This window comes from Rissa tridactyla, chromosome 9 (assembly GCF_028500815.1).
Source record: "Rissa tridactyla isolate bRisTri1 chromosome 9, bRisTri1.patW.cur.20221130, whole genome shotgun sequence".
NCBI classification, from domain to species: Eukaryota; Metazoa; Chordata; class Aves; order Charadriiformes; family Laridae; genus Rissa; species Rissa tridactyla.
This window is the reverse complement of record NC_071474.1, coordinates 19600459-19623863: the sequence shown is the minus strand read 5'-3', so window position 1 is coordinate 19623863 and position 23405 is coordinate 19600459. Positions and strand designations below refer to the sequence as shown.

Below are 23405 nucleotides of genomic sequence, written 5' to 3'. Positions count from 1 at the left end.
TGGTGAAGACTGAGGCAAAAAAGTCATTAAGGACCTCAGCCTTCTCCATATCCCAGGTAACTGGGTCTCCTGCTTCCTTCCAGAGAAGGCCCACATTTTCCCTAGTCTTCCTTTTACCACCGACAAGCTTTTTCTGTTACCCTTGACATCCCTGGCCAGATTTAACTCTATCTAAGCTTTAGGTTTTCTAACCTGATCCCTGGCTGCTCGGACAATTTCTTTGTATTCCTCCCAGGCTACCCGTCCTTGCTTCCACCTTCTGTAGGGTTCCTTTTTGAGTTTGAGTTTGTCCAGGAGCTCCTTGCAGGCCTGTTCATCCATGCAGGCCCGCCAGTGTTTTTGCCTAACTTCCTCTTTGTTGGGTTGCACATCAAGATGAGTATCAAGGCTTTAGTTCCAGACAGTGTCTGCTACATCACCCATTGTTTTCCTTATATTTATCTTAAGCAAAGTTAGAAGAATATTAACATGTTACTTTGAAGCCGAAAATTTATTGCTAGTGCAAGGTTGCTACTGTTTACGTTAGGTACTTTGAGGAAGGGAGTTGAACATTTGCTTCGTATACTATTTTAGGTGTTGGGAAAAAGGCCTTTCTAAACTGCTTCCACTATGATCCGTAATAAAGTAATTTGATTATATGAATGTAAGCTTTGAAAAAAAAAAAAAACCCAACCAAAAAAACCCACAACCCCCCCAGTTTTTAAAATTCCCAAATCAATATGCCTTTCAGTAACTGCAGTTCAAACCTTGAGATGTAACGCAATAGGTTTTTTCCATTTGAAGTCTGAGAAAGTACTGAAAAGTCAAAGATATGCTCTGTGGCCAGGCATATGGGCCTTCTAGAGCCGTAGCAGAATGGCTGGTCCTGATCTGTAAAAATAATTTAAGTGCAGGATCCAGGAAACAATTCAGAGAACATATTCCTCCCTAGTGGATTTAAATAAGTTTCTAGCACAGAAAGGAAAGAACAAGTTAGATATTTGCCTCTCTTGTGAGAATAGGGAGATGGCGGGAAACAACACAGGCAAGATACCCCACGTGGAGGAAACTGTTCCTAAGACAGAGGCAGAGTTGCTTTGTTCACGGCTTTTGTAAGAGATTGCTATGTGTTTGCTGTTCCATTTGTGTTGGTGGACTGGTACAAGACTTTGCATCACAGTGGTTATGGCTGGTGGTGACTTCCCTACTAGATGGCTTGAGTCACTACTACCCTGCACACAGGTGAGAAAAGCAGTGCAAGAAGGGTTTTTAAAAGAAAAAAAAAAGGTAACTAATAAATTGGGTTTTTTTCTGAACGTACCTAGGGTAAGTCATTAAATGAAGAACATTTACAGGATAAGAAAAACTGTCTCTACTACCAGCCAGATCCTACCTATAATAGCCCACATACCATCTCTTCTTTGTGTATAACCACACAATTTTAAGGTGACAATTTGCCCATTTTCCTGGTACCTTTGCAGCTTCAACCATGCGGGCTGTAGAATCTGCCAGGAGCTTTGCGGCAGCCAGAAGCTTCTTAGAGTTGTCCATGTCGATTTCTGCTTCAGCATCTGACCTCATAGCATTGACGAGATCAGAAGTGGCTTGAGCCAGTACTCTGGCCTGCCGGACCATTTCACCTGGGGTATACAATTACATTTTTACTTTCCTTCTCTCTACATTTCAGTTTCAAAAGTCATCTCAACAAGATGAAAATAAAGTTAGATTTGCTAAAGTATTCTTTTGACTTGAAATTGATACACAAATAGTTCATAGCTTAGAAACTTCATAAACAAAATCTTGGATTGCAACATAAATTAAGGAAACAGCTACAGCGGAGATTAAGAAAAAATATTGTGCTTGCATTCTAGAGAGCAAGACAAACCCCCCAAAACAATACTTTAAGGTAATTTCGAATGTACGGTTCAGGGAAAATCCTGTCCCAGTGAAGAATAATAATTTTGCTTTCAAATTACAGCCAAGATTTCACTCCTTGAATAAAAATTATCCATCTTTCACCTATTGTTCTTTTGGGAAAGTCCTTTTGGGGAATTATCTTCTGTCTAATATAAACTAAATCAAGAACTCTGTCAGAAGAGACTCAGCACCAAGTAGGTAGTCTTGGCCAAAAATAAGGTGTATATCTGAGATACTGGAGTCATGTTCTGGTCATGGTGAAGCAGAGAGATGAAACAGCAATGTTTCTGAAGTAGATACATACCCTTCCTAGAGCAAATTCATTTGGTCACAAAAACATACTCTTGAACTCCTTCTTAATAGCTTTGAACCCATAAAGCCTTTGGCTTTCTTTAGGTTATCAAATCAAGTAAGATGTGTTTGGGTCTTAGGCTTCACTCTTTTCAAATGCTCTTAAAAAATCATGTGAAAGAAAACCAAAGCAGCATTTTTCTCATCTGTAAAGGTGACTGGTGGACTTCAGAATTAAATGCTTTCTTACCAGGCTCCTTTAGTCAGGCATAGGCAAAAAAAATTAAAGTTTTCTAGCTGTTGTCAACAGTATGCAATTTTGCAATTAATTTTTTACCAATAATGGCTAACTCGGCTCCCAATCCAAATATTCCACTTGAAAAAAGTCCCTTTAAATGCCCTTTCTTACAGTATTAAGCCAGTAAATCACACAGAAAGAATAACCTGCTTGGGCAACAATACAGTGGTCACAAGCCAGAGCCTCTTTGCTGTTAAAATTGCAACTGCAGGAGTGCAATGATAAGTTTGAAACACTGACTGGAATCTGAATGCCTTCTACTAAAAACTAAGTATTGCACAACAAGATATTTGACTGTGAACAGAAAATAAACACTATCCAAGATCATGTCTTTTACTGCACCCTTCTGTACTGAAGCTGAATGATAAGTGACAGCAAAAACATAAAATTTGATGTGCTTTCTTGTGCACATCTACAGTAATCACTCAGGTTTCTCATAAAGAAGATTCTAGGGTCAAAATACACTGAGAATTTCATTAGTTATTTTCCTGCACATGTTCCTCTAGAAGAGTGCTGCACAGCTGAAATGACAGTTCCTTAAAAAAAGGGATATCTGGAAGTTTTACCTCTTACATGTAACAACTAAGATGACTCTACAATAAAATATTAATTTGTTCATATCAACTGTAAGGTGAATACAGCTGTGACTGAAATATTTATGAAAGAAAAGACCAAAAGCATACTACTCACTGTAACTGCTTTTAAAAACTGATCCCATTTAAACTTTCTATAAATTATCTTGATTTCAAGTTGGTACTGCCCCTTCATGGTGTTCTACTTCATAACACTTATAACTATTGAAATTTCACCATTCTAAGTTATTTACTGGTTCTTTACTAAAAATTCATATGGAACCAGTTAAACATTATGCTTCTCAAGTTTTGGTTGGCTCTAGAAGCTGCATATTTTAGAAATGTCATAAGAAAAAGCAGAAGTGCGTATCAAAACCTACAACAAAATCTAAACATAATAAAATCAATCACTTGGAAGTATTCACTCAGGTTCCTGTCTTCCTCTTTGGAGATGAAAAATTGCTACACAATTCTTTGAAGTGAGGCAGTGGTAAAAACCAGACAAAATACTACAGTGATCCTCTAGCACGGTATTGTTTTCACACAATATTCATTCTATCTAACACACGGCTATGTGAATTTTGCTGATTTAATATTACGGGTTGAACATCACAACACCACTAGCCTAGAAGCACAGTACGTTTCAGAGAAGGCTTTTGACTTGCATTATTTCAAACGTGCACATCTCTGAATCATGGAAAGGTATTGTCCATCGGAGAAACTTACCAGCATCTCCCATCGAACTGAAAATACTCTCTGTGACGCACATGATGGTATCTGTAGCCTGGTCATAGCGTCCTATGGGCTCTCCCCTGCTCGCAAACTGGCGGACATGCTGCAAGAGGTCATTCAGGGCTTGGCTGACAATGCTGGCAGCTGCACTGACCTGCTTCAGGAGCTCAGTGTCATCTGTGGCAGCCTGGCAGGCCCTCACACAGTTCTCCACTGAACGGTCTACCAGTTTCCCTGCCTCAATCAGCTGTTCCTGACACACTGGAGAGCTGATGGTGGGACTCACAACCTGCATGGGAAAAGGACACAAAGCATTCAGAAAAGGTTTATTTGCAAATTTCCTAAATACTAACAAGTGAAACACCTACTATATTAGTTTTTAATCTTTAACTTACCTGTTCTCCCTAGACAGAAAACCCTGAAAGCGAGTATTTAAACAGGTAGCTTCAGACATCTAGATTAGGAATCTGGGCTTTGCAAATCATTAATTTAATCTCAACGTAGACTCTGAAAATGGAGGCCCTCACCTTGTTTCATGCTGCTTCAGCAGCTGCTGAACTGAGCAAACACTAGACAGTGGTTCTGGAGAGCAGGCATGGGCCAAACTCCTCCAGAGTAACTACATCCACTGGCACACTTCTGTATCCTGGAATTCCAAATAAAATGAAATCTTAATTGAATTGTAAAGCCTTCTTATGATCAGCCCTTCGCTTATTTGTTTAAATAAAAGTAATGCTTGGCACAAGCCAAGCAATGCTCTACTACTGAAGCCACAAGACACGTAATAAACTCTGTAATGTACAGATTAGAAACAACCCTCCCCCATTTTGTTCAGGCATATCCGGACAGCTTTCAGCAAAGGGAGAACTGTGCATATCTTATGAGGAAAACAGGATGCCACTGGGTGTCTTATGCCATACTGAAAAAATTCACAGGCAGTAAGAACATCCAAGTAAGTCCAAATAATGAAAATTCATACATATGCATTACAAAAAGCCTTTGCAGTCAGAGAAATGAAGTAGAAAATATTGAAAATTTAATACGTAATATTGGCTAATAATTTTAATATAAACCTTCTGGATGTTTCACAACAGCTAAATACCCATTTCCCTGCAAAAGATGACACAGCAGACTTCAAAAGCAGCATCCAAGTAGGAAATGCAAACTCTTTAATTTTTAAGATCAAATAAGCATTTTATTTATTCATTTGTAAGACTGCAGAAGATGTAGTGCTCCAATTGCAGACTTCAGAATTTGAGGTCTGATCTCAACTCCTTTGTAATTTGCTTAGACTGAAAAATTGGTACTTGTCCAAAAGCAATAGTTCTATTAAAACAACTGGGCTGCTGTAAATTAGTGCAAATATATTTCAAATCAATGATCACCAACTCAAGTTTATTTTCAGCAAGAATACCAACTTTTAATTATTTATCTTTAGATGAGGTGAACCCATCCTAATTCTAGGCTTTACTAGAAAACTTGCACAGTCCCCCAGGCAAGCTGTGCTTCTTGAATAAATATTTTTTACTTTTTTATTTTATCAATATTAGTAATTCATCAGTCGGGCTCTGTTATCTGTGGAACCTTCTCTGGAGATTACAGCAACACCTCACATCATTTGGGCTCCTGATTGCTGCTGTTGTGTGTGAAAATTTATTAATCAACAACTTTGATATTGCATAAGTCTAGAGCTATGATATTAACACGGTATACTGCCTGAGACCATTGGAAATACACAGAAGCATACAAGAAACGATGCCTTGCCACCTCACAAACACTGTTTGCCTCACCTTTGCACAAGCCACAAGCTGGGAAGTAGAGAGTGCGCACTGTGTAGCAGCAGCAATGACCCTGTTCTGCAGGACTGTATCCTCAGCAACCTGCGCTACGTTCTTGGCCTTCAGCACTAACATGGCAGCAGCGTTTGCAACAGCTTTGGCCAGACTCATCAGAACATCCTGGAAAAAGAAAGGGAAAACTCAGCCTTGTGAACAAAAAAGTATATACTTTTTTATATTAAGATCAAGTTTCCTTAAGGCAAGAAGTTCTCTTATATCAAAACTTAATAATTTTGTTTCATGTAAAGCAGCAAACATGGCTATTACTCAGAAAACTTCACAGTTTTCTGTTTTCAGTATAACCATTATCAAGTTACTGCACTGAATGAGTATGGACTGTCAAATTTTGAATTGGCTCAAGAGTCCATAAGAACAAGTCTTGCAGTGTGCTTATCTTTATTTCCTGAGAATATCCTATTAGTACAGGAACATCTGGAATTCCCCAATAAACATGTGACAAGTATCTGCAATAAGGATGACAACCTCAAGCAGGAAACTGCTGAGGACAGACAGTGCTTGAGTTAAATCTAAATTCAAGTACTTAATTGTGCTTAACAATAATGATAACTGCCATTCTGTTTTTGAAAATGCTATTTCCAACCACAATATTTCCTTGTCCATGATGTAAATATAGACTGCTCCAAAATATAACTAAAACCAGCTCCTAATTCCAGAACATTTTTCCCTTGTTGAAAAATAATGTAGTTAACTCTGAAATGGTGAAATTAAAACACACTCATGTGTTAATTCCTGCATTGAAAAAAGTTCAGAAAATTTCTTCTCATTTCCCCACTTAAAATGCTACATTCCATCTACTCAGTTTTTCAGTGGGACGGAGTGTTCCTAATGTCTGTACTGTTAAAATGACGTGCCTTTCCTGTAAAAAGATACTACGGATACACTAATCCATAATTTTAACTTCAACAGCAGAAAGAAAAGCTTGGATTTCAAATACTAAGAACACTAGTTTTCATTTTGGTTTTAGGATATGAAGGCATGATAAACCATCCCGCTCCTTACCCAGCTTCTCCAACACTCCACAGCACTTATAAGAATGTTTAGATTCTTTCCCTTAGCCAATTAAGAGATGGCTGCAATACATACTCAACTAGGAATACAAATGAGAACTCTGATGAAACTTCCAGACAGATTTACTATAGATCAAGTGTTTGAAAAGGCCTGTAAGACATATTAGCAGACATCTTGCATACAGTGCACTCCAGAAGTCTATCTGTGGCTGTAAATGAATTCCCCTTGTATCTGGTGCAAATCTGTTCTTGGTATTGAGTGAAAAAAAAAATCAGACGTGTTTTTAACAGAGCATTTGAGAACAATGGTTTTAAACGGCTAATTGCTAACACTGTTATTAAGTCATACAGGCATTATGATTTGATAATACTAATGATCTTAAAGAAATTACGTTTGTAATACAATAATTTTCTTCTACTCCATTTACCAAAAAGTTGTGTAAACTTTTGGTTTACATGCATACATACAGACACAGCAAACACTTATATGAAAACCACTGTATTTAATCAGAAGAAATACTTGATATTTGTTGATAAACATTCATTCATTCTTCAGAAGTACATGGAATAACAGGTCATTAGCTTGCAGAGACAATGAAACACAAGGAAGGGCAAGGATTGAAGTTGCCTGTGTGCATGTGTAAGTTTTAATACACAGCATCCCACAAAATCCCTATAGCATTCAGAACAATTGATTAAGAATACACGTCTCCCTGGAAAACTCAATTATAATCTGGCATCTGACACAGGCAGAGTTTGTAAAAATGAGTTGTTTGCTGTTCCTTATTTTCCATGTCTGACCTGGCACTACGCGATATAACTTGCACTCTGCTGCAACTGAAGCAAGTGGGAACTGTGATTCAAACATATCAAGCGTGACACAATGTCAAGAATTTTAGAGATCAACAGGTCATAGGGTCTCCCAAATTAGCAAATCTCTGGACTTCCGTGCCAAATTTTCTATCTGTAAAATGGAATGACAGTTCCACATCCTACAGGAAAGCTATAAAAGATATTATCTGTTCAACATCGAGGTGCTGAAAGTCACCACAGAAAAAAACAGCGATGAAGACAGTGGTTAAAGTAAAAAGCAGAGTAGAATTTGAAAAGCAAGAGCCTGACCAATATACGAATAGCAAGAGCCATGTATTTTAAGCACTGAGGGGAGTACAGTGCAAACCACTCTCCATGAAGCAAGAAAGCATCTGTATGATGCACAGAATGAAGTAGGGGTTCCTATGAAATCAGCACCCTGTGATTGTGTAATTAAAAACAATTTCATAATGGATTAACCTCAATTAGCATTGACAAAGTTCAAATCTAGCATTTCCTAACTGCAATTTGGGAAGCCTGGTTTTATGCAGCGGCCTCCTCATTAGAAAGCTGCACAGTTCTGACAGTGACAAGCAACCCCCTCATTACCTGGAACCTTTCATCTGTTTCATTCTCTCCAATTTGTCTCAGCAGCTCCCCGCTTGCTTGCCCAATGCTTCCAGCTGCAGTCAAAACTGTCTGTCGAGGCTGGAAAAATATAACGGTGATTTACATTAATTCAAAGAAAACAAGCTTTACCTGAATTTTAGCTTCCCTCAAGGAACTTCTGCAATCAATATGGCTAAAAAAAAATAATATTACACAACAGAAATACTTTGGAAAAATCTTTACTTTTCCTCACACACAACTGCACATCCATATTTCAGGGGTTTTATCTCAGTGCTCGCAGAGAACATATAAAGAATTTTGAATAAATGTTGCTATAATAACTCCAAGGATAATTAAGGATGGACAGTCAATATGCAAACTGGTCTGAAACAAAAGGAGATTTCACATTCTTCAAAATAAATACCTGAAGAGAAGAGATCTAAGGCAAACTGGCTGCAGACTCCATCTCATATCAAACTGACCAAGATATTCTATCCTGGTCAGTACTACTCTCATTTCTGGAAAACTACAACAGAGGGATTAACTTCTCATTTTATAGGTCAAAGTAAACAAAGATAGTAAAGAAAAAAAATCATGACTGAGTATCTCTCCACTTCCTATTAAATTGAGTCATAGTACTGTTTGAAATTTCTTTCTAAAAGAGAATACAGTAGCCAGATAAATTAGCTATTTAAGACACAAATCAATTAACCTCTGCATATAACACAGAACATTCTAATATCAAGTTGCAAGATTTAAAGGCATAAAGACAGAGACAGATGAAGGAAAAAGAAATATTCCAAAGGACTGCTTGCACAGTGGACATTATGTGGCACAGGAGGTGAGCCTTAGAAGCTAAAATTTCTCAAAAAAGCCAAACCCATGCACTTGAAAGAGGGAACCTGAGGAGTTTCCATCTTCTCACCTCTCCTGAAGTAGGTTGCACAGCCTTCAGCAAGTCTGAGACAGCACTGGCCAATGTTCGAGCAGCTTTCAGGAGGTCTTCTCCACTTCCAACTTCATCATCCATGAGAGCAGCAAGCAGTTTCACACCTTTGGACATCTCAGTGAGGTTGGAAGAGATGGTTGTAATTGCACATCCCACAGCAGTGTAATCAGTGTCAACTGGGTCCCCTGTAAAGCAAATGTATTTTCATGATCAAAATGCTTTTAGCGGTTAAAATGGAAAAGAGGCAGCTACCACAAGCTGAATTCTGGTGAGAGAGATAAAATAGATGTTTCAAGATAGTCAAGCAATGCCTACTAAGTATTTTCATTGCCACTTTAAAAAAATTAAAGACTGCTATAATTTTTTCCAATTTCTATGTTTCTTCTTCTACAAGAATTTATCTTCTAATAGAATTTCTCTTCATTCAACACAATTTGATAAGTTCACAGTTTCAGCGATCTTTCAACAATGAAAGAACCCAAGGAAAAAAAGTATTGACCCCTTTAAGCCACTCACAGCTCCTGCAACTTGTAATTTGCAAAAAAACCAGTGTCAATAAACACATAATCTCTCTCTAACAACTGTCAGATCAATAATGCTTTTTTGTAGTAACCTTGCAAATAGTCTCCACTTTGTTGAATGAGCAGGCTACATATTATCTTCATCACTGGTGGTACCTTTAGCGTTAGAGATCATTTGAAGATACAAAAATTGCGTTGCGACGGACAGAAAGCTTGTTCCACATATCAATGCACTTAGCTATTGGAATATTACAATGAAAATTTTGCTCCAGCTGCCCCATACTCAGTCCCTATGTTACTTGAATTAGACTGATAAACAACTAGGAGACTGCAAGGAAATCCTTCCCTTTGAAATTTACCTGCTGTAAGGTTAACAACAGACGCAGTTCCTGCAGTGATAGCATCAACCTGAGAGTGTATTTCATGTTTTGATTCATCAACCTTGTTCTGAACCCATACTCTTGATGCCTGAAGACCAGTAACAAAAACAAGAATTAAGAATTGCTGTAAGGCTCTGTAAGAACAGCTACTATGTAAATCTCTCAATCCTCCCTGAACCTTTAAAAGTGAAACAGAGGACAACAACCAAGCCCTTAAAGTGAAATATAAAAGCAAGCGTTTCCTTTTGCTGAATCATTCAGTACAAAATTGCTATTACATTTCAACAGCTGCCCTTTTAAGGCAAATGCCATCAAGAGTGCATCCATGAAGGCTAAACACTTGACTGACAGTCCCCCATAAGCAATGGTCTCTTGATCTGTCCTCCTGCCCTAACCTGGATCAGGAACGTCAGAAACATATTTTGTTCTTATTTTTCATGTGTCTGGGAGGCAGTCACTCTCACCATAAATGTTGCCCATAGTTTGCATTTAATTGTATGTATGTACATGAAACAAACAGGATTCTGGATATGGTTATGCAAGGATGCCTGCTACATCTAATCTCAGAAGACTGATTAGAGTAAGGTGGTACACTGTACATGAATTTCTTAGAGAGAACAATATTCTTGTCTCATTTTAAAAGCTTCAGTGATACCGCTTTAGATCCAGGGATAATAACTAAACTGATCTGTAAACACCCCAAAGCATTAAGATCCATTTCTATGAGAGATTTAGGAAAACTCACCATGTCCTGCCCTAGAGGTGGTAGGTTATCAACTTCACTGAGGTCAGCTTGTGCCTGTTGCACAGCGTGCATACTGGTATTAATAGTGCCCATCAAGGCCTGCTGAGCTGAGGTCTGAAAGGCAAAACAAGGAAATGGTTGAGTGCTATGTTCCAAGTGGCACTTCAAGCAGATGTTACATATGCACAGACAGTGAGTGACAACAATCCAACAATCAGACCAGGCCATTTCAGGCAGCTTGCTTTTCCCTGCTGCAACAGAGAAAGCAAAGCTCTCTAACACTCCTCTCAGTCTTCCTTCTGCCTATGCCATTTTATACTCCTCTGTACTTGCATGCATTTACAAAATGCTGAACTTTCTCAGATCAAACAATGCCCAACACACACACACAAAACCACCAAGCTGTCTTACTAACTTGCATTCTAGCAACATGAAAACTGAATTTGCTTCCAGGATATCATTACTGATTTCGTGGAACAGCCTACCAATGTAATCAAGGACAATTCTAAAATTAATTTGCTACCATTATGCATAAGCTAACAGAAAACTGAAGAGTTTTAGGCAGAGCAGGATGGCTATCTGTGGCAAGGTTTTGGCTGCAGGGGTGGCCTGGGTAAGAAAAGGCCAGGGGCTGCCCCTTGCCAGGCACGGCTGGTTCCAGACAGCTCCAACAGACTCACTGCACATCACAGCTGAGCCCAGCAGCCAAGCTGGTGGCACCTCTGGGAAAACATCATTAAGAAAGGGCAAAACACCACCTGGCAGTGAGGGGTAAAGGGAAAAAAAAGTTCAAGAAACAACCATGCAAACACCAGTGTCTGAGAAGGATGGGGAGGAGGTGCTGGATGCAGCAGAGCAGATATTCCCCAGCAGCCAGTGGGAGAGACCATGGAGGAGCAAATATTTCCCTGCAGCCTGTGGATGGGGCCATGCCGGAGCAGACGTCCATCCTGCAGCCTGTGGATGGGGCCATGCCAGAGCAGATGTCCACCCTGCAGCCCACAGAGGACCCCACACCGCAGCAGGTAGATAATTCCCTGAAAGAAACTACAGCCTATGGAAACGCCACAGTGGAGCAGGGTCCTGACAGAAACTGCAGCCCAGGGAAGACCCATGCTGGAGCAGGCTTTCCTGACAGGAACTGCAGCTCACAGAGGACCCACACTGGAGCCAGTTTATCCTGAAGGACTGCCACCCACAGGAAGGGCCCACGCTGGAGCTGGGGGAAAGTGCAGAGGAAGGAGAAGCAGATGGGGCTGTTATAAACTGACCACTTGGGACCAGGGAGTAGAATAGTCAGAAATGAAGGAGTGAAGTTGAGTCCAGATAAAAAAAGAGCGTGATGGGAAAGTGTTTTAGTTTTTGTCTGTTTCTCACCATCCAACTCTATTTTAATTGACAATAAATTAAATTCTTTTTCCCCAAGTGAGCCTGGTTTGCCCATGAAGGTAATTGGTGACCTCCCTGCCTATATCTCAACCTATTTCAAGATAATGCTGTTTCTAATCTTTCTCCACTCCACCCACCCCAGCCTCATTGAGGAGCAGGAGTGAAAACGCAGCTGTGTGGGCATTTGGCAACCAGCCAAAGTCAGCCCACTACACATACTACACTTCTAGTGGTGTATCATGATTTTAAGCATTGATTATATTCTCTACAGCCTGTTTAGGCCTTTTCATAGTCTTTTAATTTGAATGAGAAAACTCAGCATCAGCTTTAAGCCTGCTAAAAAAAAAAATAAAGTCTAAATTGGTGGGCCAGTGATAAGTTAAATGTAAGCTTTTTTCTTAAAATTGCTTACTTTTGCAGTCTTTAAATCATTTTTCTGACCCCTGAATACTATTTTAACTACTCAGAAGGAAAGAGAAGGCTGGAAGAGCTGACTTTAAGGAAAATGAAGAAATAAATCAAAATGTGATACCCTAAATATTTCAGGGATGCTCAAAACTTTTGTCACACTCTATATCCTCCTCCTGCTCTTAGTAACACGTATAACATGCTATTTCTGACTACTTGCAACACAGTTAGTTTCAAATGCAAAACAAGGAGGTTCCTCACAAGTGGGGGCATATGTCCTCTGTGCATCTGACCAATTGTGACTTGTTGCTGGGGAGAAGGCATGATGCCGATGTTGAAAGTCTCTGGGCCACTGGACCCTGAACGCATAACAGCTGGTAGTGCCACAGAGCCATGCTCCACCTTCCCTGTTCGGTTGAACTGCTGCTGCAAGATGGTAGATCTAAAAAACAAAACCAAACAAACAAAAACACAAGAAAAAAGAAAAACTCAACGCAGAGAGAATTAGTTAGCAAATCAAGTCCTGCCAGTTGTTTTTCCTTTAGGATTTTAAATTGCATTTCACAACGTTTGGAGAAGCTGGAAAACTCTACGGTCTTCTTTTCTAACCATTTTCTAGCATATTAGAAAAAAATTAATCTGGGGCTTTTGGCAGATCAAATAATAATAGCACTAATGAGCAGGCACTAAGGAAAGAAGGCAATGCGCAGTTTTGGTATATATGGTATAATGGCTTTACCCCTCTAAGATGCATAACAGACAGAACTGGAACAAGGTTTAAGGCATAACAACTGTTTTGTTTCAGTTGTACCATAGGCCGATCAACAGAAAATAGAAGCATGAACCCCATGGAGATGCCTTTTGCAAGCAAGCCCTAGATTTGGGATAAAAGCTAACATTCTTTCTTCCCTCTTTACACACATGCACACACAGTACTTGCTAATAATCTGGCGGCCTATCAGATAATGGGCTGGGAGACAGGATACTTTCAAGAATAATAAAGTTACTGTTGCCCATGGTCACGAACCACTTCACCAGATATTCATATTTAAATATGATTCAAGCTTTAACAGCTAGAAGCGTTGACAGGAATTTTGGCTTTAACAACAACAATCTGCTGAGGAAAAAAGTATATTCAATTGTGAAAAATCTTGTATTCATCTATTACAAGTTTTGTGCTTCTCTGCACAGCACTTAGCTAACAGTGTATTCTGGAATTCATTTGGAAAGGGCAATGTCAAAACAAAGCACATCTGAACATGTGTGATCTGTCAAAAGTCAAAATTTCACATAAGGCCACATTAAATATCTAACAAGTCCATCTCCTGTGAACCGTATGTTTAACAAGAAATCATACAGACTTTTCACATACACACTGCTGACGCTGCGATCCTGAGAGTTCCAAGAGGAGATTTGAGTGGCTCATTACAGCTCATAACATCACGAACCTATTTCTATTCTTTCACTGCAAGGAAAGACTTAATATTCCTTTTCAAGAGTATGGCCAGCTCTACAGTTCTTTTTGCTATATTCAGTTCTCTCCCATCAGAACCATGGCCTGGCTTACTTGTACTACACACATTGGTGACTGACCAAACCCATGTGGTGACCTTACTGTCACCATACATCCGATTGGTTTGTCTGAAGTGGTTTGGTGAAATAAGCCAGCTCTGTTTAAGACACATTGTACAATTAAACTGACAGGAGTCAAATTTACTGGAAACCATGGACCTAGCAGACACAAGCAACTAAAACTCTGTAAATTCTAGGTGTTTGCATGAAGATTAAAAATCTAATATGACATGTTCAGCTCTGCATCATTACCCCCCCTCAGCATTTTATTGAATTTACAGAATTACAGCCCGAGCTCCTTTGTTCAAGGGTCAAGTTACCGCAAAGTGGTACCACTGCTGGTTGCCCTTAACGAACAATTTTAAGACAAATAGCAGCTCTTCAAGCCTTGAATGAAGCTAGGAACCTGCTAAATTACCTAGGAATAGTACTTTCTTCTATTGAAATACCCTGTAGAAATTATTCTTTAACAGCAATAACTATACTATTTAATTTGAAAAAAGCTGCCACAGATAAAAGCTGTCACTTATAAATAAAGAACATTTCCTCCTGTTGTATACACTCACTTCTTAGGTGAAACAGATTCTTCCAACATGGTTGACTCCTCATCACCTTCAAGCCCAAATCTATCTTTACTTTGTTTCTGGGGAGGGGGGAAGAAAAAAGAAAAAAAAATAATAAATAAAAGTAGTTAAACAACACGTGTTGCTTTTTGCTTTCTCTCCACTACTTCCTTGCCATTTATCAGAAACCTAATCAAATCATTTGCAGAGTCTTGACCAGTGCTGAACATCATACTTTTTGGCAGTGTGTGACAACATAACCTCCACCTCAGAAGAGGTGCCCTTCTGCATCTAACTGACCAGATTCTAAGCCCTGGCAGATTAAGTGCATAAAGGAAAAAAAACATATTGGCGCCTTTCAGAACAAAGCGCTAAGAAAAAAGTGCTGAGGTGGTGTCTTTTCTCACAGATAAAAAAAAAAAAAAAAAAGTGTTCTGAGAACTGAGTGATATGCAGCAACAGCAAATCCTGGCACAGACAGGACATGTACCATCCCCTTTCCCATGCTTTTCTAAGTCACGAGCAGAGCTGACTCAATGGCTCAATGTCCAAGTGACAAGTGGTGTTCCTCAGTAGTCAGCATTGGGACTGGTACCGTTTAACATATCTGTTGGTGATACAAATAGTGGGATTGAGTGCACCCTCAGCAAGTTTGCCAACACCACCAAGCTGTGTGGAGCAGTCCACACGCTGGAGGGACGGAAGGCCATCCAGAGGGACCTGGACAGGCTTGAGAGGCAGGCCCATGCCAACGTCATGAAATTCAACAAGACCAAGGGCAAGGTCCTGCACATGGGTCGGTGCAATCCCAAGCACAAATACAGGTCGAGCAGAGAATGCATATTCAGCATCCTAAAACGTGACTATACGTTGCTACCTACCACTAGGAAATATATATTCATAGGAAAGATAATAAATTTAATACTGTAAACAAGTTATTTTACCATAGTTACTCCAAACTTCTAGACAGTCTGCATACCTGACTTTTTGAAGCAGCTTTTTATATCTGTATAAGGGAGGTAAATATACACAAGGGGAGTAAGTCTAAACTACTAGAAACAACAGGAAACTACCACAAGTCATAAAAGTAGTGCCTTGTAAAAACAGTCCATTTCTACTTGTGACCTAGTGCAAAGATACTGTCTGCTTTCCACCCCGTTATGTGATTTGTAGTCTGAAAATACATACATATACATATATATATTATATGTATCACAGAATCGTGATTCGGGGACCTCTGGAGATCATCTAGTCCAACCCCCCTGCCAGAGCAGGGTCACCTACAACAGGTTACACAGGAACGCATCCAGGTGGGTTTTGAATGTCTCCAGAGAAGGAGACTCCACCACCTCTCTGGGCAGCCTGTGTCAGGGCTCTGCCACCCTCAAAGTAAAGAAGTTCCTCCTCATGTTTAGGTGGAACTTCCTATGCTCAAGTTTGTGCCCATTACCTCTTCTCCTGTTGCCAGGCACCACTGAAAAGAGCCTGGCCCCATCCTCCTGACACCCACCCTTTAATATTTGTAAGCGTTGATAAGATCCCCCCTCAGTCATCATTTTTCCAGACCCAAATCCCTCAGCCTTTCTTCATAAGGGAGATGCTCCAATCCCCTAATCATCTTGGTAGCCCTTTGCTGTCCCTTCTCCAGCAGTTCCCTGTCCTTCTTGAACCGGGGAGCCCAGAACTGGACACAGTACTCCAGGTGTGGCCTCCCCAGGGCAGAGTAGAGGGGGAGGATGACCTCCCTCGACCTGCTGGCCACACTCTTTTTAATGCACCCCAGGATGCCATTGGCCTTCTTGGCCACAAGGGCACATTGCTGGCCCATGGTCATCCTGTTGTCCACCAGGACTCCCAGGTCTTTTTCCACCGAGCTGCTCTCCAGCAGGTCAGCCCCCAACCTGTGCTGGTGCATGGGGTTATTCCTCCCCAGGTACAGCACCCTACACTTGCCCTTATTGAATTTCATAAGGTTCCTCTCTGCCCAACTCTCCAACCTGTCCAGGTCTCTCTGAAGGCGGCGCAGCCTTCCGGTGTGTCGGCAACCTCCCCCAGCTTTGTGTCAACAGCAAATTTGCTGAGGGTGCACTCTATCCCTTCATCCAGGTCATTGATGAATATATTGAATAGGACTGGACCCAGTACTGAGCCCTGCAGAACACCACTCGTCACTGACCTCCAACCTCTATGCCCCTAATCACGACCCTCTGAGCTCTGTCTTTTAACCAGTTATCTATGTATAAATAGAGAAACATCCACTATGACCTTGGGTACAGCTAACAGGAACTCCTCATGCACAGCCATACCCTCAACTTTCTTCAAAGAAGTTCTTACTATGGTAGTTTGAGTTTTTGCACAAATTGAAATTGCCTATTTCTAGTCAAGATTGTGCCTCACTTCCATACTAATGCGAAGTAAAAAAAAAAAAAAAAAAAAATATGTACATTAAAAAATGGCAACAAGTTACTCAAGTTCAGGGCTCCCTGTCAACCTACCACTAAAACTGCAGGACAAGAAGGGTTGAGGGCTGGGGAGTGTTGCACCAATAATACTTTAGCAGAAAAAAAAATGTGCCACCAATCCACATCCGAGCAAATAAGTTGCAACAGTCCAAAACACACCAAGAATTAACATTATGCAACTGAGAGCGATAAGCCATACTTTGAGGCATGGATCACAGAGATAACTTGGGCTCGACAATTGAACACTGCATGCTTCTCACACGCATCATGAAGCATCATGGGTGTTTATTACTTAACTTGTTCCTAATTCATTCATTTTTAAACTTGCTGTGTCAGCAGATTGTAAAGAAGAAATCAAAGGACTGGAAGGCAGTGAAATACACACATCTGTATTCTATCAAGACAGAAAGGCTGCTTTGGCATTAGAGAGCAAAGCTACTTTTGAAACTTGAGAGCTAGAATCAAGTTTTAAACCATCAATAGAAACCTGCAGCTTACTTAAGATTTATTAAATCTGAGACTGACAGCCTCAGAGAAAAAGGCACGTACCGTGATGAATTCTGGCAATCCTCTCCTCAACCTCTCATTTCATAACATTTGATGTTACATCCTACACTGTTCGCATGAACAAAGGCAATAAATTCTCCTGAGCTGCTTAGCTTTCTGTCATTTTTTTAACTATTAAAATCTATTACAGCAAATAATCATGTAGTTTGGTTGAGCCTTAATAAAGTAAAAATTTGTCACGGAGCAACCAGTGCTATTTTAAACACCTCACTTTTCTATACAACATGCTTAGAGTATGACCATTCAGCTCCACGTTTGTTGGCAAAACTGGCTGTTGCTGTTGCACTTATTTACTTGTGAATATTTTGAATGCTGAAGATGAACATCAGCCTCTCCTCTCTCCTGCCAGGCACACTCTATAAAAACAAGTTTCAAGACAGTCTGACCTCTTCACAAACACAGATTTTATCCCCCTCTCTACATAATTCAGACGTAATTCTTTGCTTTACTGATCACAATATTTTTAAAGCAATATAATGATTTTTTAAATTATTTTTTTTTTTTTAAGTTTTGCCAAAAACTTTCTCAGCTTTGATGCAATATAAACAAGAGCTGCTGGACAACTATTTTGCAGTCCTTAATGTAGTTTTAAATGCTGCTTCCACGGGATCATTTTTTCCCCCACTCGATGCACCACTTTGGTCCATAGCTTAGAATCTATAGTTGAAGCTTTAAGCTCTTCTCTGGATACGCTCATAGCCAGCAGTTCACCTTCCAGATAGAAAAAACAAAGCCTAAGCGTGCTGTACTGAGCCTGAACCATACTATACTGAACCATACTACCTCTCTAGTTAACAGCTTTGATATTTTCCAGAAGCACTTGCTTATGTTAAAGAGAAAGAGCTTATATTACTTAAAGGTAAAAATAAATAACATCAAAACATAACATACAACACTGACTTCCTGAGAGAAAGAAAACTGCAACTTGCGCACATTTGAGCTTTTGCACTGCTGTACAGTGATTTTTACTGCATTTTTACTACATGTTATCTTAATACTATACCTTCTTTAGGATGATATCAATGTAACCTGCAATTAATTGAGAGATCTGTTCTCCTTCAGTGGTCTGTACCGAGTAATAGCTTTCCTGATATTCACCAAAATCCTGAAGGGAAAAAAAACAAACCCACCTTTGAAACTGGAAAGTACTAAATGAGGAAACAGTACCAAATATGAGTGAGATAATTCAAATTTTAAAATTGTTCATATTGACATTTTATTATACCTACATATTGCATATTTATTATATCCAACTTAATGTTGGAATGAAACTGCTCCAAGATTCTAAATCAGTCTGTATTGAGGGCGAGGGAGGAGAGGGGAAGGATGCTTTATATTGCAGTTTAATAGCAGATGTTTCATAAACTGAAATGCCAGAGGACCAAGAGGAGGATGGAGAAAAGTGTTTAGAATTTTATTCTAAAGCATATGCACCCACACAATTGGAAATTAGATGCACAAGGTTAAAGCAAATGTAATTTTCTAGCCACTGCCTCTTGCTCTACCACTTTAAACTACCTTTTCATATCCAAAATACTCATGTTGCAGTGGTCTCTTCTGGACTAAAGCATTAACAAAACACCACATTCATGCAAGTTCTTGAAATAATTATCAAATGTATTAATGAGCCATCTAGTTTTGTGTACATGCACGTCTTGCCAGTCACAAAGTGCATTTTGAATGGCAAGCACCATAAGGGTTTAAGCAGGTGTGAATAATGATGTTTTCTTAACCGTTTTAGTGGTTAGGCACAGAACAGATTTAAACAGTGTTTTTTGAAAATATTTTAACAGTACTTTTGGGGAAGCGGTCTGTCTAGAAACATCAAAATACAGATTAACCCTAGACACCAATATGTGCCAGTTTATTAGTTTAGGACTCAGTGACTCTACAGAATGCTAGAAAATTACAGAGAGAACAAGTTACATTAAAGAAACTGTTCTAAGTCCATTTCTCCTTGCCACATAGATCCCCCTTTTTCTGAATAGATACAAAAAGATTACCAGAGTGAAGCTTTTAGGTGAGGCAGCCCAGCGTTTCACTGTTGTCAGTGGCCATTCCTGCAACACTTCTTTGGTCTTCTCATCCACACGCATCACTGAGTCTTTGGTTACACCCAGCAAACGAGGAACCAGCTTGTTTTTGCCTTTCATTTTTTCCTATAACAAGGTGTGAAAGATTGTTTTTCATTCAAATGGAGCTTGGCATAGGAGAAAAGAAAAGCATGATGGAATATACTGACAAAGGGAAGAAACTGGCATGCAGACAAGGACAATTTAAAACCCCAGGCTCAGTTTGTCTGGTCACAGACAGGGATTTTCAAGCAATGCATTAACATCAAGAAGCTCTGATCTTTACTGGATGTTCACTATGCAGTTCAAAAGACACTCCCTCTTCTCCCTCCTCCAAGAAACAAAAGCATTTTAGGGATTGTGATAACAAATCTTTGGAAGTCACTTTAAAAAATAACCATGATGGCAGTCCTTCTAAAACTATATTAAAGAAGCTGAATGGGAAACTGGCATTGGGAGGACTGAGGGTTTAGGATTTTCACCATTTCTCTATAAAATTTCTGAAGAGGTAAAGGAAACGAAGACCCACTGGTGTTGACTACTAGCAAGATCAGCCATAATTTGTCCCATATTTTGGATTTGAAAACTTATTTTCAATCGATGAACACATCCTAATCCATGCAAATATCACAAAGGGGCTGCCAGCGGATGTCTCATTTGTTGGACATTCTGCCTCTTTAGTTTTCCAAGGTTCCAGAGCATGGGCCCAAGCCCAATTTGCTACATAAAATCCATCATAAAATAGAAATGAATACACACGTATTTTCCTGAATTTATGCAGGCTGCAAAGAATCAATTCCCATTTACACAGTAGGTCATTTGATAGACTTTTCAAAAGACCAATTATTCCTTCCAACAGAAGTTTTGCGACATGGTTACTTGACTCAGTTACTGTCTGCTTTAAGCTATGACAAAAGAAAGCAAGGTATTAATGAAAAATACAAAGATTTTTTTACCTTTTACCATACAGGTCAGCTACATTCTGTTAACAAATCTCCACTGAGTTAGCAGCTTGTTCTAAATGTGCATGCTTATTAGTTTTAGTATTTTAGTCACTCAAAACTGTATACCATAACTTCAGTATACTTTCTAATACACAACTTAGTTCAACAGCTAGTTGAGACTCCTTTCACCATTTATGGTGCTTAACAAGGTATCTTCCCTTAAAGGAAGCAAGACAACGTAATTCTTTCAAAGTATTAATAGTATTACCCTCTGCACGTTTTTCACTGCTTTTTCACCTTTTATCTGCTTCACTAAAATTTCTGGATGACTGAATACTTCAGGAAAAGCAATCTATCGATGACACAAAACTGGGAAGAGTGGCTGACACACCAGAAGGCTGTGCTGCCATACAGAGAGTCCTGGACAGGCTGGAGAGTTGGGTGGAGAGGAAACTAATGAAGTTCAACAAGCACAAGTGTAGGGTCCTGCACGTGGGGAGGAATAACCCCATGCACCAGCACAGGTTAGGGGCTGATCTGCTGTAAAGCATCTCTGCAGAGAGGGACCTGGGAGTCCTGGTGGACAAGGTGACTACAAGCCAGCAATGTGCCCCTGTGGCCAAGGCGGCCAATGGTCTCCTGGGGTGCATTAAAAAGAGTGTGGCCAGCAGGTTGAGGGAGGTCATCCTCCCCCTCTACTCTGCCCTGGTGAGGTCACAGCTGGAGTACTGTGTCCAGTTCTGGGTTCCCCAGTTCGAGAAAGACAGGGAACTACTGGAAAGAGTCCAGCAGAGAGCTATGAAGATGATCAAGGGAATGAAGCACTTCTCTTAACTAAGAAAGGCTGAGAGACCTGAGTCTGTTTAGCCTGGAGAAGAGAAGACTGAGAGGGGATCTCATCAATGCTTATAAATATCTAAAGTGCGGGTGTCAAGAGGATGGGGCCAGGCTCTTTTCAGTGGTGCCCAGTGACAGGACAAGGGGCAATGGACACAAACCGAAACATGGGAAATTCCATCTGAACATGAGGAAAAGCTTCTTTACTTTGAGCGTGGCAGAGCACTGGCACAGGCTGCCCCAAGAGGGTGTGGAGTCTACTTCTCTGGAGATATTCAAAACCCACCTGGATGCGTTCTTGTCCATCCTGCTCTAGGTGAACCTGCTTTGGCAGAGGGTTGAACTAAATGATCTCTGAAGGTCCCTCTCAACCCCTACCATTCTGTGATTCTGTGATACTCGGCTACCTATAAAGATTCTGTACTTTAACTGTGGGAACCTAAGAATGAAAGCACTTGCCTAAGTTTAGCCTCCTTTCCATTCTTGGTTACTGAATACTTGGGCACTAATGCCCCACTCCCATTTTCACAGCAGAACATCAGTATCTTGGTACCAAATTGTTTCAACAGCCTTAAGACCATGACCTGTTTTACTGTAAGGACTGAGAGAAATTAATCACGCAGCTGATGAAGTTGTTCTTCAGATGCAGTTTTTCAGCATGCAATTCATATTATCATTAAACTTCCGAACAGGAACACCTTATGAGTTCTTTGTGAATGTTTTTCTGAAGACCGTACTTTGTTGGTAATCAAAAGAAAAAAGAAGAAATGTCAGTTAGAGAAATTAAATCATGACAGACTCAGCTTTCTTTCTGTTAGCAGTATGACAAGGATCTAAGTGGAAATTATAATTCTGTCCCATGTGGTAATTTATGCAAATGCTGCTTTGAGAAAGAAGGCTGAAAGAACACCTTTGATCTTTATTTAGTGCAGAATCTGAGGTAATACATAACAAACCATGCAATATGGTCAGCAAGGTGTACATTACCTTAACAAGAAAAAATGACACTCCGTAGGTCCGCAGGGAACGGGCTAGCTTCACATACTTCACTTTGGCTTCTATTTCAGTCATCTCACCACAGTTTTTGTGCTCCTGTAATGAGAGTTCAGTATCACTTAGGCAGAAACTATGCTTTCTGGAAACAAACAAAAAAGGGTATAGCTTTTATCTGTTTAAGGATGCTTAGTTAATAATCATTACAATTAAGAGTATTTGAAAAAATACTGTCTAGAAACATTAGCAAGAATGTATCCTGTAATTATTGGAGAACATGAACAAACCTGTGCAAATGGAACACTCCTCTTTCACCATCATCCATTCTACCTGTGCCTCAGATCAAGCACATTTAAATTACTTCTGAAACAGTTTAAAATTCTATGTATTGCTGCTATTTGACACCATGAGGTTTCATACAATTAATGCCTCTTTTCTTGGCTTTTTAAAATCAGTTAGAAGTCCCAGCACTCATATGTTTTTTCCAGGAACAAACTATTCCTGCTTTGTGCCCCAAACTTCTGATTCATGAAAGCCTCACATCTTGTAGTTGACCATTTCTCATCTCTTGTAGGTATTTCCAATGGGATCTTTTTGCCAGTTGCACCATTATCCACAATTTTTTCATCACATGAAAAGAATATCAGAGGTAAAAAAACAGCAATGATTTTCCTAAGTAGTTCATCCTGAAATACTCATCTAGGTGTGTCTTCTAACTCAATTTCTATTTATTATTTAAACAATTTACTCATTAGTGAACATTATTACCTGCAAGTAATGACAACTACCAATATTACCTACCCAAACTTCGTATCAGCATGTGCTCTCCTACCCCAGACTGTTCTGCTGAAAATCCTATCCCAATGTCCTGCTATTTAAATACTGCTTGTGGGACTCCCTGTCACGCCCCATCTTCCCCCTCACAT

The 23405-nt window shown here is 39.8% G+C and overlaps 1 protein-coding gene across 6 annotated transcripts in view; it reads right to left on the bottom strand.

The window, feature by feature from the left end:
* The window catches only part of TLN2 (talin 2), a 192677-nt gene that overhangs the window by 81519 nt on the left and 87753 nt on the right, over positions 1-23405 (bottom strand). For all 6 annotated transcript variants that reach the window (XM_054213457.1, XM_054213456.1, XM_054213460.1 and 3 more), the window contains exons 10-21: positions 22474-22578; positions 19637-19792; positions 18637-18738; positions 14608-14684; positions 12731-12911; positions 10673-10786; positions 9907-10015; positions 9003-9211; positions 8078-8176; positions 5580-5747; positions 3784-4078; positions 1453-1619 (exon numbers count right to left, since the gene is read on the bottom strand). In XM_054213457.1, the coding sequence (XP_054069432.1) occupies positions 1453-1619; positions 3784-4078; positions 5580-5747; positions 8078-8176; positions 9003-9211; positions 9907-10015; positions 10673-10786; positions 12731-12911; positions 14608-14684; positions 18637-18738; positions 19637-19792; positions 22474-22578 (1782 nt within the window). The remainder of the gene's footprint in view (positions 1-1452; positions 1620-3783; positions 4079-5579; positions 5748-8077; positions 8177-9002; positions 9212-9906; positions 10016-10672; positions 10787-12730; positions 12912-14607; positions 14685-18636; positions 18739-19636; positions 19793-22473; positions 22579-23405) is intronic.